Source organism: Hyla sarda, chromosome 1 (assembly GCF_029499605.1).
Source record: "Hyla sarda isolate aHylSar1 chromosome 1, aHylSar1.hap1, whole genome shotgun sequence".
In the NCBI taxonomy this organism is placed as follows: domain Eukaryota; kingdom Metazoa; phylum Chordata; class Amphibia; order Anura; family Hylidae; genus Hyla; species Hyla sarda.
The window spans coordinates 232,348,174-232,361,866 of record NC_079189.1 but is presented as its reverse complement, the minus strand read 5'-3'; the positions used below and the strand labels follow the sequence as shown (position 1 = coordinate 232,361,866).

At 43.0% G+C, this 13,693-nt stretch overlaps 1 protein-coding gene across 1 annotated transcript in view; it reads left to right on the top strand.

Moving 5' to 3' along the window:
* The window catches only part of FGF5 (fibroblast growth factor 5), an 83,475-nt gene that overhangs the window by 6,918 nt on the left and 62,864 nt on the right, over positions 1-13,693 (top strand). Inside the window, exon 2 of the mRNA XM_056568943.1 lies at positions 7,304-7,407. Coding sequence (XP_056424918.1) covers positions 7,304-7,407 — 104 coding nt within the window. The remainder of the gene's footprint in view (positions 1-7,303; positions 7,408-13,693) is intronic.

Here is a 13,693-nt window from a genome sequence, read left to right as displayed (position 1 = left end):
AAACAATGAGCGAGAGTCACACAGAGTCTGATCATTAGCTAAAATTGTGTTACCTCAGGTTTATACAAGGTAATTAAATACAATTTTTATATTTTTTTTTTATACCAAATGGATCCCTAATGGTGTAGTGTAACAAAAAAATACACATATATGAAAAAACAAAATAAACAAATCATACTTACCTACCCTGGTCCCCCGCAGATCATGTTCCACGGATTTAAAATCCCTTACTGCTCTCTGTTTCTGCCTGCTTCAAACAACAAAAAATAATGAGGAGAGTTAACTAGTGATGAACAGCATAGGCCATATTCGAATTCACAATATTTCGTGAATATATGGATGAATATTGCATATTCGCTATGTTCTTTTTGTTTTCCATGAGAATATTCGTAATGAAATTCACAAAGAGTGTGCATGCGCGATTATATCTTTCACCTAAAAGAAGGGAGGGATCAGTGTCCTCTGATTGGAAGTGCCGATATTCGCGAATATTTGCATATTCGCAAAAAAAAAAGAATATTCGTCATTACGAATATATATCACCTTATTCTAAATATTCACGAAATCGCAAAGTGCCGATGTTCGCGGTAAAAATTTGCATTTCGAATATTCATGTTCAACACTAGAATTAACTAATACTTTCTAATTGTTTGACAGTACAATGCTATATGGACAGATTAAAATGGCTCCAGATTCGATTCCCAGTGGTGTTTTTTTTTAGCATTTGGCATCACATTTTGGCCATGCTCTTTTGCATTCATTCCACACCCCTTTTCTGATAGGCCATGCCTCCTTCTTGGGAAACAAAAGCACTTCATTGTTCTTTTCATAGTGCACTATGCATAACAAATGTGTCTTAATATCTGTGCTGAAAATTTCTCCAGTGTGAACATTTTTCTTAAATCCTCTATTGTTGGTTTATGGCTGAAAAGTATGCTGTACAGCTGCCTGCACATAGTTACAGAATCTTCTAATATAAAGAAGTTGGCACAAAACATTTACATATGTATGTGTCAATGATATTAACAGTTATGTTCATGAGTGGCACCTAATACATTTTTATGGCATGTCTTGGTTTAAATGATCATTAAAGGGGTACTCCCGTGGAAAACTTTTTTTTTAAAATCAACTGGTGCCAGAAAGTTAAACAGATTTGTAAATTACTTGAAGGTAGAAATAGCGAAAAAAGTCGGCAACTCACCAGTGCTGGTTCATGTGAGGTCTTGCTTTATTGCGACATACTCACTGTACAGAATGCAGGGGAGAGAGACAGACAGGTGGGGGGTACAAGGGTGGGCAACGGAACCGTTTCACACGGTGAACGTGCTTCTTCGGGCCTCAGTGCAGAATGGGACATGACTCCAATAAATACAGGTGACAATACAAGTCAACCTATCAGCTATGGATACGTGTGTGATGACAACATATAGGGGTGGCAACCAGACAACGGTAATGACCATCCTACGTATGATTGGTAAAAAACATCAAAAAAATAAGAGACTTGGCTAAATAGTTGTTCTCCTGTTGGGAATTACCCGTGTAACAGTTGCAATTTCTGTAAGCAGAATACAAGACAGAAAAATATGCTGCTAGGTGGATACATGCATACAGTTAAAACCCTGATTACCTGCAGATTCAAGTTCGTTGTGTACGTCATCTTTTGCCTGTGTGGATATTTCTATATCGGTAAAACGATTAGGCAACTATTCAACCGCATTAGGGAACTGTTACGCACCCGTAAGGGAGCCCCCCGGCTCATTAATCATGTAGTAGAAGCCCACGGAGCAAACCCTGATGTACTAACGTTCGCTGGACTTGAGTAGGTGGAGCCTAAGCAAGGTATCTCCCTCGATAAGTTTCTCTTAGAAAGAGAAACTTATTGGATATTAAAAACTGATGCTTGTGGACCTTTGGGCCTTAATGACAAGGTCGACATGGCCCCTTGTTTTAAATTTTTCATTTTTGATGTTTTTTACCAATCATACATAGGATGGTCATTACCATTGTCTGGTTGCCACCCCTATATGTCGTCATCACACATGTATCCATAGCTGATAGGTTGACTTGTATTGTTACCTGTATTTATTGGAGTCGTGTCACATTCTGCACTGAGTTGTTTAGTATCCAGTATTTATTATTAATAAACAACGGACGAGGGAATGAAGCAAGATGCGTTCCTCGCAAGGCGCCCGTGCTGCATGTCCAACCATTCAGCGCCCAACTTGAGATGCCGGATTAATGTGAACTGTCCCATTCAAATGAATGCGATCAGTTCTATCCTCTTTTTCCCTCTGGTGCTTTTTCTACAGCGCTGGAGGGGAAATGATGTTGGATGCTGAACATATGTAAAGCGGGTCTAATGAGTCCCAGATGCTAAGTGATCTCACTTATATCTAACTGCTGTGTCATAAAACTGATAGCTCTCTTATTTTAACCCAGGTCTCACGAAAACCTTGTTATGCTATTCTTGGATGGGTTTATAAACACAATAGTTTCTAAAGATCACGTATCTCAATATTTCTGATTTGTAGTATTTTCTTAATAACCCAAGGTCAATATACTGCTTACCTGTGGTTAGTTGTACATTTCTTATGCAAAAAAAAGATTTTTCATTATTGTTTGAATGTTAAAAGCGGTACTTTGCCTTTTGCCTGCTCTATCTACTGTAGCAGCTGCTACAAATGAATGGTGTCCACATGGACAGACTTGGTTCAACAAGAGCTGCGCTGGCTCACAAGTGGGACTCCTCAGCAAGGGACCCTATTTCCCAACAACCACATTAGGCTTATGGAAAAACATGATTCAGTCAAGTTCTACTTATGTTATAGAACTGAAAGTAAACAGGTGTTTTTTCCATCCTTACCTTAGGAGAAGACAATTTGAAAGTTTCTGACAAATTTTCTTTGGAGAATGGACTAAAAACAAGCATGGCACTCTTTCTGGAAGAATGAATGTTTTTCTAATTCTGGAGAACCCCTTTAATGACCAACTAAACTGTTTCTGCATGTTAGCTGCAAAATAATGTGACTGTATAAGAAACCCAGTGACCTGACTGGGAAAGGGAAGGGAAGTATCCTTTGAGCATGCAGAAATCCCAGAAATCTCAAAGGGAAAATGACCAGTAATGTAGGTTTCTCCCCTGTCATACTCTAAAGGCTGCTCGAAGAAATGGAGCTGTTTGTAACAGCTCTTGTTTGTAAAGCAGGAGCCATCTGTAACAATATGTTACTTTTCTTGGGTTGGAACTGCTGAAAAAGCACTGCTAAAGAAACCATCGCATTGAGGTACTGGCAGGCAGATTACACTTAGTCTATTGGATAAAAGTATCCCTTACATGTCCTTATACTATACAGTACTAGTCATCCCCCATTGTAAATTAGGTTTGTTTGCAAAACAAACATTGTAAACATTTTCAGCTGTTTGCAAAAAATAAATAAATAAATAAAACAGTGCAAATCACTCAACGCAACTGATATAGCGTAAGTTTTTTCCAAATTGAAGGCAAATTGACACTTTTATTTACTACTGTGGTCTCAGAGTACTATTCCACTCCTTCACGACCAGTGTCTCTAGTATGTAATAGAGTGCCCCTTTGCTATTATGGAGAAGGGAGCATGGAGAAGGGAGCATACAGGAAGCGTGCATGGATTGAGGAAAATGAAAGCGCTGTCCTTAGACCAGGGTATTGCATGAACCTTGAGGTTCATGCAATACTCCGATCTAAGGACAGCACTTTAATTTTCCACAATCCATGCACGCTTCCTGTGTGCTCCCTTCTCCATTATTGTGCTCACGATCTGTGTGAGTAGAGGGATCCAGCAGCAGTTCTACAGGGAACTACTACCACCTGCATTTCTATCTGGGATTTGCATTTTTTCAAGCCTGCTGAGTGTTGTGCCTTTTTGATTTCACAACAACACCTGGTGAGTAAGTTTCAATAAGTGGGTCCTCACAAAGTACTACTACATATTTCACATTGGAGCATTCTCTTATCTTTTTTAGCTTTTGCTATTATAGCATGCTACAAATGTCAAGCATTAACAGACACCAGCTTCACAGTGTCACATTTGTACTTCTGCATACACTGTGCTATTATGGATGTGCAAGATAAAACATTTTGCTGCCACTAATGGCAGGATGTATGGAACATTGGTCACGTGACTCACCTCAGTTGGTTTCTATGCAAAAAACGCTAAACAACCTCAGGGAGGAGTCTCCTTTAATCATCTCTCCAGAGGGTTGAAGTCAAACCAGTTTAGCCTTGCCCTGGCAGAGGAGTCTGCAGACACAGCCTGTCTGCTCTCTGTTAGGTCATGTGAAGAGAAAGAGGTTTAGGCTTAGACAGTGATCCATTATCAGTAATAGTTACTACAAGCAAGTTACCAAGCCATGACTTTCCTGGTAAATTCAGTTCCATTCGCTAGGTTCTAACCTGAGTCACTTCAAGATCAATTATGATGATCACTGCATCATGTGGCATTCAGGATGCATATACCCAAGACTGTCTCTAGTCCACCCTGATAGGGCAATCATTTCTGAAATCCTGTTTCTCCTCCAAGAAGAAGAATCGTCTAGTCAGAAGAGGGAAATAGCGGATTAAGGACTCTTCTGCAAACACTTAATACTGGACATTCCATGATTTGTTTTCTTCAGCCTTTGAGCCTATGATGCCAAGTTATAATACTGTGTCATTTTCATGCCTAGGCCTAAAATTTTTTTTAATGCTTTGCAGACTTTCAGCCTGTGTTGGTGCTGCATGGCTATTACTTCATGATCTTATCATCTTAGCATTCACCCTGCAATAGGAAATAGTGTTATACTTAATAATGAGTAAAGTTTTTCAAGTATTTACACCACAATTAGCCAACCTGTGTAGGCCATCTACAGTTGACAACTTCCATTACTGGACTATACACACATCTTCACTAGCAACACAAAAGTGCTAAAACAGCTAAAATAGACTTATTTGTCATTTTGTTGCTTACAAAGCAACATAAAAAGGAACTGTGACCAATTTTTACACATTCATTTTAAAGGACTGTAACTTGCTGTCCTGTGCTCTAAAGAGAATATACTGTTTGGATTCCGCACAGAGGACTCAAGTTATATTTGTTTTGGGTATATTTCTGTTGCACACACCATCATGGGTACACGCTAGGCAGGAACCCCAATTTGCAAAAGTTGCTAGGGTTCACAGAGGGACAAACTGGGTTAACTCGTGGGTACCACACTTAGGATCATTGATTTGTTTGAAAGTCTATTGATATACAATCATCGGCTTTCTTACAAGGAGCATCATCTTTTCTCCTAGGATTTTCTGATACGTTATTGAATATATCTTGACCTCTGCACACTGCAGGTTTCCAGTGCCAGAAGAAGCAAAGTAGCCCTACAGCATCACTGAGCCACCACCACATACCATGCTTCACTGTAGACAGCTCTTTTCAGCATATGCTTCATTCCTTCTCCTCTAGACATACTACCGTGGCACAGGCCTGAAAAATTCCAATTTTGTTTCACTGCTCCACAGAACGAAATCCTCAAACATCTGTGGCTTTTTGCATAGCTTTGAGGATATTGGAGCTGCCTTTTATTGTACTTTTGAGTCAGTAAAAGTCACCATTTAGTATGTCCCTACTGTGCAGGTCTTTTGCAGTGACTTGTGGGTTTTTGCCCACCTGCTTCCTCAGGAATCTGGTGTCAGCCTGTGATAGCTTCCTCCCCATCCAAAACACACGGATTGAATAGCTAGCACAAAGAAAGGCAGTAAGGGGATCGAAAGTATTATGATTTTTTACCATCTGTTGCTGCCTCATCCCTGTTAGGTACTGGCCTAGACACTGGCCCTCAAGTGCCTAGTGGCCAATATGTCCCTTCCCCTTCCTTTCTCTGCTTCTGCTGTTTTTTTTTCTTTCTGTTCTTGTAGCACCTTGCAAAGCCAGTGCATCAGTAACACCTTCTCTCTCCATGTGCCCTCCATAGTAGAGCAATATAAGTCTTCCATTGTAGCCTATTTAGCCTAGTACACTTCCAACAGCAGCATTATGTCATGGCATAGAAGTATGGTGCTGTAGGTTGTAAGTACCTTTGTGTTTCTACCAATCTTTTATACAGAACAGTATCTTATATAAGACGTTCAATGACTTATCTTGGTCCAGTCTAGAGCTCTTCATGTTGATCGGGTTAGAGTGACAGGAATACTGATGCTGATATAGAATAATATGTTAATTTTCATTGAGATACCCAAGCATATCATAGAAAATATTTAACAACTTTACTCACAATAAAGGTTAAACCTATTTTTTTTTCTAGGATTACTCTTTGACCCACATTTGCTTTCAAACAGACCATATCACTATAGAATCCTAAACTATAAGAAATAATGGTCTGTCTATCAAGATACATACTTCCCTTAGAATACATGGGTTTCATCTAGACCTGATGATTTGTCTATTTCAATCTCACTAAGGTGGCACTCCATTTTGTCTTGATGTCCCATCAGATTAAAGCTTTCTATTTGGCTTTCTCCTAGGGAAAATATCAGATTTTTCAACAATTACTATGAAATCTATAAGTAGCACCTATGGGTTTTGTGTGGTCTATATAATCATTTTATAGTGGAAATAAATAGAAGTGTGAGATCATAAACACCCCATATGTTACCATCTCACACAAATATATCTATATTAGATTGTTTTCCTTTTCTGTCCTCATCTCCATTTACTTTTAAAGTCTTAGCTAACAAAATATGGCTACAATGATGTGCTGACAGACAGACTCCTAAAGATGGTTGAGGGTACTTTACACACTGCACTGCGGTGAGTATACAATGCCCTAACACTCCTCAACAGTAGCTTGTGTGTTTGCACCAGTGATCATAAAGTGCTTCTCCATGATAACCTTCCTTCTTTATTAATATGGTCAATTCATCATTCATAGAAATTAAGCAAATAGACATCTACAATACTAAGAAAATCAACAGTATGGATTCCTTAGGTTATGCAATATTAGAAGCATTCCATCTAGTGGGGACTTAATTTTGGGAGATCGAGACATCACCAACTTGGTTTAGCCACTTGAGCAGCTACAGACAATGCCTCTGAGAAAACTCCCAGACATATCCCCGACATCTGAGCAGTCTTTAGTTTCAAGTGAGTGCTAATAAAATGGGTGACGGATTTACACAAGCTTCATGAAAGATAGATATACTAAGCTATTGAAAATGAGAGCTGTTATTCTTTTCCCTTCCTCTCTTTTCAAGAGCCATGAGCAATGCTTTATTTTGGGATTTCTGTCATTCTAGGTATTCTGGAAATATTTGCTCTGTCTCAAGGGATTGTGGGAATAAGAGGAGTTTTCAGCAACTCTTTTCTGGCCATGTCAAAAAAGGGAAAACTTCATGCAACTGTAAGTAATAATATACTCAACAGAAATGTGTTTGTTTGTATAGTACATTGTGAGTAGCATCTATCATATATGTTAAACTTAGTATATCATTACTATTATTTTTGCACTGTGTCTATACAATTTTCTACATATTGATAACCTCAAATCTAACTTATAACTGTGGTGAACAATAATAAAGACGTATGGTATAACCAAAGTCCAAGGGATATTGTGAAGAAAAATGAGCCAATTTGTGATGGTGCTTAATACCATGGAAATCCACATGGACACATATAAATTTATTTTCCACATGTAAATGCATTAAATAAAATGGTACCCAAGAGGGTTACATGTGATTTGTTAAGTTATTACTGAATGCTAAAAATATTTACTTAAGCATGCACCAGGTCTTTTCGACATGGTGTACTTCAAATTAATGGCCACCAACATTGCTGATGGTTCTGCTGTATTCTCTATCATTTGCTGGGAAGAATAGTGCTACATGCTGTGTTATCCTTCCTATCAAATATAATACAATCTGCTGCTGGGGTTTCAAATGAAGCAGAAGTGAAATGAGCCTGAGAAACAATGGTGTGAATAATACTAGGCACAAGTAGCGCTCAAGCTCTGAAGAAACGCATGGGAATGGAGTTCCTGCACTTTTTCCATAGCAGGAACACTGTTCCCATTAGCAGGACTCCTGCAGGACCAGCCCTTAAGTTGAAATCTTGGGTCAGTTCCTGCACTTTTTTCCCCAGGACTTGACCCCTGGGCACAAGCCTAAACTTTGCAATCATTCAATGTGTAATAACAGTATTGCAGTATTAAGCAGTTTATGAGACTATGACTGTAACATTCAGCTGTCATTTAGTTGGCGTAGTTTTGCTATACGAATCCATAAGAGAAAACCTCCAAAAATTACAGTGACACAGAGGTACAATATGGGCCCATAATAGTGCATGGCTACAGTTTTATTTAGTGGGTGTCACCAGAGCTACGTGTGTGTCCCTCAGCTCTGCCTTTACTGAGGAGACTAAGAAAAGTGGTCTAGGTTTGCTAATGCTAAGCATACATTTTGGCCACATGTCACCTCTCTAAGTCTACAGTCAAGTTGCTGTTCATGCATCTTGTTCCTCTCTGTGCTGTTAGGATATTATGTAAAGTTACACTGATTTATTTGTGGCCTACAGTCTGGTCAGAAAGGCTTTACTGTTGTTTTCCAAGGTCTTAACTGCCCACCTTTGTGGCTTTCTTCCCTCCCTTATTCATAAAGATCAGGTCGGCTTTATTCCCTGTCGTCAGGGGGTGATAGCACCAGACAGGTATTGGGTCTGATAGACTTGATTAATCGACGCTCAGAATAGGCCCTGGTCCTTAACCTTAATGCTGAAAAGGCCTTTGATAGGCTAAGCTGGTCGTTTCTTTTTGCCACTCTTCAGAAATTTGGGATTTCGGGGCCTTTTCTGACCGCTCTGCGGGGCCTATACTTCTCTCTTACTGCCTCTATTAAGCTCCCTCAAGTAACTTCTCTGAGCTTTCCTCTGTTTAATGGGACCCGGCAGGGGTGTCCATTGTCTCCTTTGATCTTTGCTTTTTGCATTGAAACACTGGCTGCTCTGATTCGGGGGGACCTGGACATCACTTGGTTTCAGTTGCATGATAGGGATTTTAAGATTTGTCTATTTGCTGACGATGTGCTTCTGACCCTTACTTGCCCTCTACTCTTTCTTTCTGCTTTGTATCGGACTTTGCATTCCTATGAGGTGGTTTCGGGTTATAAGGTCAAAGGGGTTATCCAGGAAAAAGTTTTATTTTTATATATCAACTGGCTCCAGAAAGTTAAACAGATTTGTAAATTACTTCTATTAAAAAATCTTTATCTTTTCAGTACTTATGAGCTTCTGAAGTTAAGGTTGTTCTTTGCTGTCTAAATCCTCTCTGGTGACACCTGTCTCTGGAAACGCCCAGTTTAGAAGCAAATCCCCATAGCAAACCTCTTCTAAACTGGGCGTTTCCTGAGACAGGTGTCATCAGAGAGGATTTAGACAGAAAAGAACAACCTTAACTTCAGTAGCTCATAAATACTGAAAGGATTAAGATTTTTTAATAGAAGTAATTTACAAATCTGTTTAACTTTCTGGAGCCAGTTGATATATATATATATATATATATATATATATATATATATATATAAAAAAAAGTTTTTTCCTGGTATACCCCTTTAATCTTTCTAAGCCTTTGAATCTCCCCCTTCCCTGTCTGCTCTTCTCAGAGCCAATTTCTCTTTCAAATGGTCTCCCTCTGCTCATAAGTATCTTGGAGTTCTCTTGACTCCCTCCTATGCCTCCCTTTATTCTGCTAATTTCCCCTCCTTATATCGGGATCTTAGGGTTCTCATGGAGAAGTGGCGGTCCCAAAATATCTCGTTAAAATGATGGTCCTCCCTAAATTGCTATACTTTTTTGAAAGTATCTCCCGGAGTCCCCCTCTCTGCTATTCGCTCCTTTCAGTCTGCCTTGTTTCGCTTTATTTGGGACGCTAAAAGACATCATCTCCCGATGTCAATAATATTGGCTGGTAGATCCTTTGGGGGTCTAGCTGTTCCGGATGTAGCCAAGTATTATTGGGCTGCCCATTTACGCCACTTAGTACCGTGGTCTTCCTATCATGCCTACAACAGATGGATGGAGCTAGAGAAGCTTTGGCTTGCCCCTGTTCATCCTAACTTTCTCATCTGGACTTTGCCTCTTTCCTTTCCTTCCCTAGGTCCTCTTCTGGGTCCGATGGCTTTCTCCCGGTATGTTTGGGCTTACTGTTCCGTTAAGTTTATGTTGGCATCCCTATCCTCTCCTATGCGGTCATTTCTGTACCACCCTGATTTCCCAGCTGGCTTGACCTCTGGTATGGTAAGGGAGAAGGGCTCTAAGGGGCTCTTTTGTTGTGTAGATGTGGCACACTTTCGTTGTCGAACTCTCCTGCCGTTCGGCCAATTAATATCTAGAAATGGTCTTCTCTCCTCTGAGCAGTTCCATTATTTTCAACTCAGTCATTATATGTCCTCCTCCTTGGGTTCCAAGGTGGTTTCTCTGCCTACGGGCTTTGAACAATTATGCAGCCAGGGCCCTCTGGCGAAGGGTCTCCTTTCAGCCATTTATTTAATTCTCAATTCTCCATTGGGTGGAGCTGAACCTGCCCACCACTATATGGGCCACTGGGAGGAGGTCTTGAACACCTGTATATCTATCCCCCACTGATGGGTGATTTAGGAGAGGGCCTCTAGAGCCTCAATTTTGAAGGCTTATAAGGAAACCCAGTTTAAAATGCTCCAGGGTTGGTACCATACTCCTGAACTTCTTAATAGATTGAACCCTTCTATTCCTCCGCAGTGCTGGTGTTGTGGGGTTGGGCTGGGGTCCACGTTCCATATTTTTTGGTCTTGTCCGCTTATAGTAGGTTTTTGGTGAATGGTGGTCCATTTAATCTCCTCAGTGCTGGAGGTGTTCCTCTGGACCCTTTGGTCTACCTTCTGCACTTGTCTTGTAGGGCCCTGTCCTAGAAGCTGTTTAAACTTTTTATGCATATTGTCTTGGCTGCTAAAATGCTGATTGCTAAATACTGGAAGCTGACCCTCCCCCCTTCTGAGAGTGACCCTATGGCCTATGTCCGGGAGATCCGATCCCTTGAGTCTCTGACTGCCTCTCTGAACAATACTGCTGTTACGCCGAGCGCTCCGGGTCCCCGCTCCTCCCCGGAGCGCTCGCTTCACTCTCCCCGCTGCAGCGCTCCGGTCACATCCTCTGACCCGGGGCGCTGCGATTCCGCTGCCAGCCGGGATGCGATTCGCGATGCGGGTAGCGCCCGCTCGCGATGCGCACCCCGGCTCCCGTACCTGACTCGCTCCCCGTCTGTTCTGTCCCGGCGCGCGCGGCCCCGCTCCCTAGGGCGCGCGCGCGCCGGGTCTCTGCGATTTAAAGGGCCACTGCGCCGCTGATTGGCGCAGTGGTTCCAATTAGTGTGTTCACCTGTGCACTTCCCTATATCACCTCACTTCCCCTGCACTCCCTTGCCGGATCTTGTTGCCATTGTGCCAGTGAAAGCGTTCCTTGTGTGTTCCTAGCCTGTGTTCCAGACCTTCTGCCGTTGCCCCTGACTACGATCCTTGCTGCCTGCCCCGACCTTCTGCTACGTCCGACCTTGCTTCTGCCTACTCCCTTGTACCGCGCCTATCTTCAGCAGCCAGAGAGGTGAGCCGTTGCTAGTGGATACGACCTGGTCACTACCGCCGCAGCAAGACCATCCCGCTTTGCGGCGGGCTCTGGTGAATACCAGTAGTGGCTTAGAACCGGTCCACTAGCACGGTCCACGCCAATCCCTCTCTGGCACAGAGGATCCACTACCTGCCAGCCGGCATCGTGACAGTAGATCCGGCCATGGATCCCGCTGAAGTTCCTCTGCCAGTTGTCGCTGACCTCACCACGGTGGTCGCCCAGCAGTCACAACAGATAGCGCAACAAGGCCAACAGCTGTCTCAACTGACCGTTATGCTACAACAGTTACTACCACAGCTTCAGCAGTCATCTCCTCCGCCAGCTCCTGCACCTCCTCCGCAGCGAGTGGCCGCTCCTGGGCTACGCCTATCCTTGCCGGATAAATTTGATGGGGACTCTAAGTTTTGCCGTGGCTTTCTTTCCCAATGTTCCCTGCATCTGGAGATGATGTCGGACCTGTTTCCCACTGAAAGGTCTAAGGTGGCTTTCGTAGTCAGCCTTCTGTCCGGAAAAGCCCTGTCATGGGCCACATCGCTCTGGGACCGCAATGACCCCGTCACTGCCTCTGTACACTCCTTCTTCTCGGAAATCCGAAGTGTCTTTGAGGAACCTGCCCGAGCCTCTTCTGCTGAGACTGCCCTGTTGAACCTGGTCCAGGGTAATTCTTCCGTTGGCGAGTATGCCGTACAATTCCGTACTCTTGCTTCAGAATTGTCCTGGAATAATGAGGCCCTCTGCGCGACCTTCAAAAAAGGCCTATCCAGCAACATTAAAGATGTTCTGGCCGCACGAGAAATTCCTGCTAATCTACATGAACTTATTCACCTAGCCACTCGCATTGACATGCGTTTTTCCGAAAGGCGTCAGGAACTCCGCCAAGATATGGACTCTGTTCGCACGAGGCGTTTCTTCTCCTCGGCTCCTCTCTCCTCTGGTCCCCTGCAATCTGTTCCTGTGCCTCCCGCCGTGGAGGCTATGCAGGTCGACCGGTCTCGCCTGACACCTCAAGAGAGGACACGACGCCGTATGGAGAACCTCTGCCTGTACTGTGCTAGTACCGAACACTTCCTGAGGGATTGTCCTATCCGTCCTCCCCGCCTGGAAAGACGTACGCTGACTCCGCACAAAAGTGAGACAGTCCTTGATGTCTACTCTGCTTCTCCACGTCTTACTGTGCCTGTGCGGATGTCTGCCTCTGCCTTCTCTACTGTGGCCTTCTTGGACTCTGGATCTGCAGGAAATTTTATTTTGGCCTCTCTCGTCAACAGGTTCAACATCCCGGTGACCAGTCTCGCCAGACCCCTCTACATCAATTGTGTAAATAATGAAAGATTGGACTGTACCATACGTTTCCGCACGGAGCCCCTTCTTATGAGCATCGGATCTCATCACGAGAGGATTGAACTTTTGGTCCTCCCCAATTGCACCTCGGAAATTCTCCTTGGACTTCCCTGGCTTCAACTTCATTCCCCAACCCTGGATTGGTCCACTGGGGAGATCAAGAGTTGGGGGTCCTCTTGTTCCAAAAACTGTCTAAAACCGGTTTCCAGTAACCCTTGCCGTAATTCTGTGGTTCCTCCAGTAACCGGTCTCCCTAAGGCCTATATGGACTTCGCGGATGTTTTCTGCAAAAAACAAGCTGAGACTCTACCTCCTCACAGGCCTTATGATTGTCCTATCGACCTCCTCCCGGGCACTACTCCACCCCGGGGCAGAATTTATCCTCTCTCTGCCCCAGAGACTCTTGCCATGTCTGAATACGTCCAGGAGAATCTAAAAAAGGGCTTTATCCGTAAATCCTCCTCTCCTGCCGGAGCCGGATTTTTCTTTGTGTCCAAAAAAGATGGCTCCCTACGTCCTTGCATTGACTACCGCGGTCTTAATAAAATCACGGTTAAGAACCGCTACCCCTTACCCCTCATCTCTGAACTCTTTGATCGCCTCCAAGGTGCCCACATCTTTACTAAATTGGACTTAAGAGGCGCCTATAACCTCATCCGCATCAGAGAGGGGGATGAGTGGAAAACGGCATTTAACAC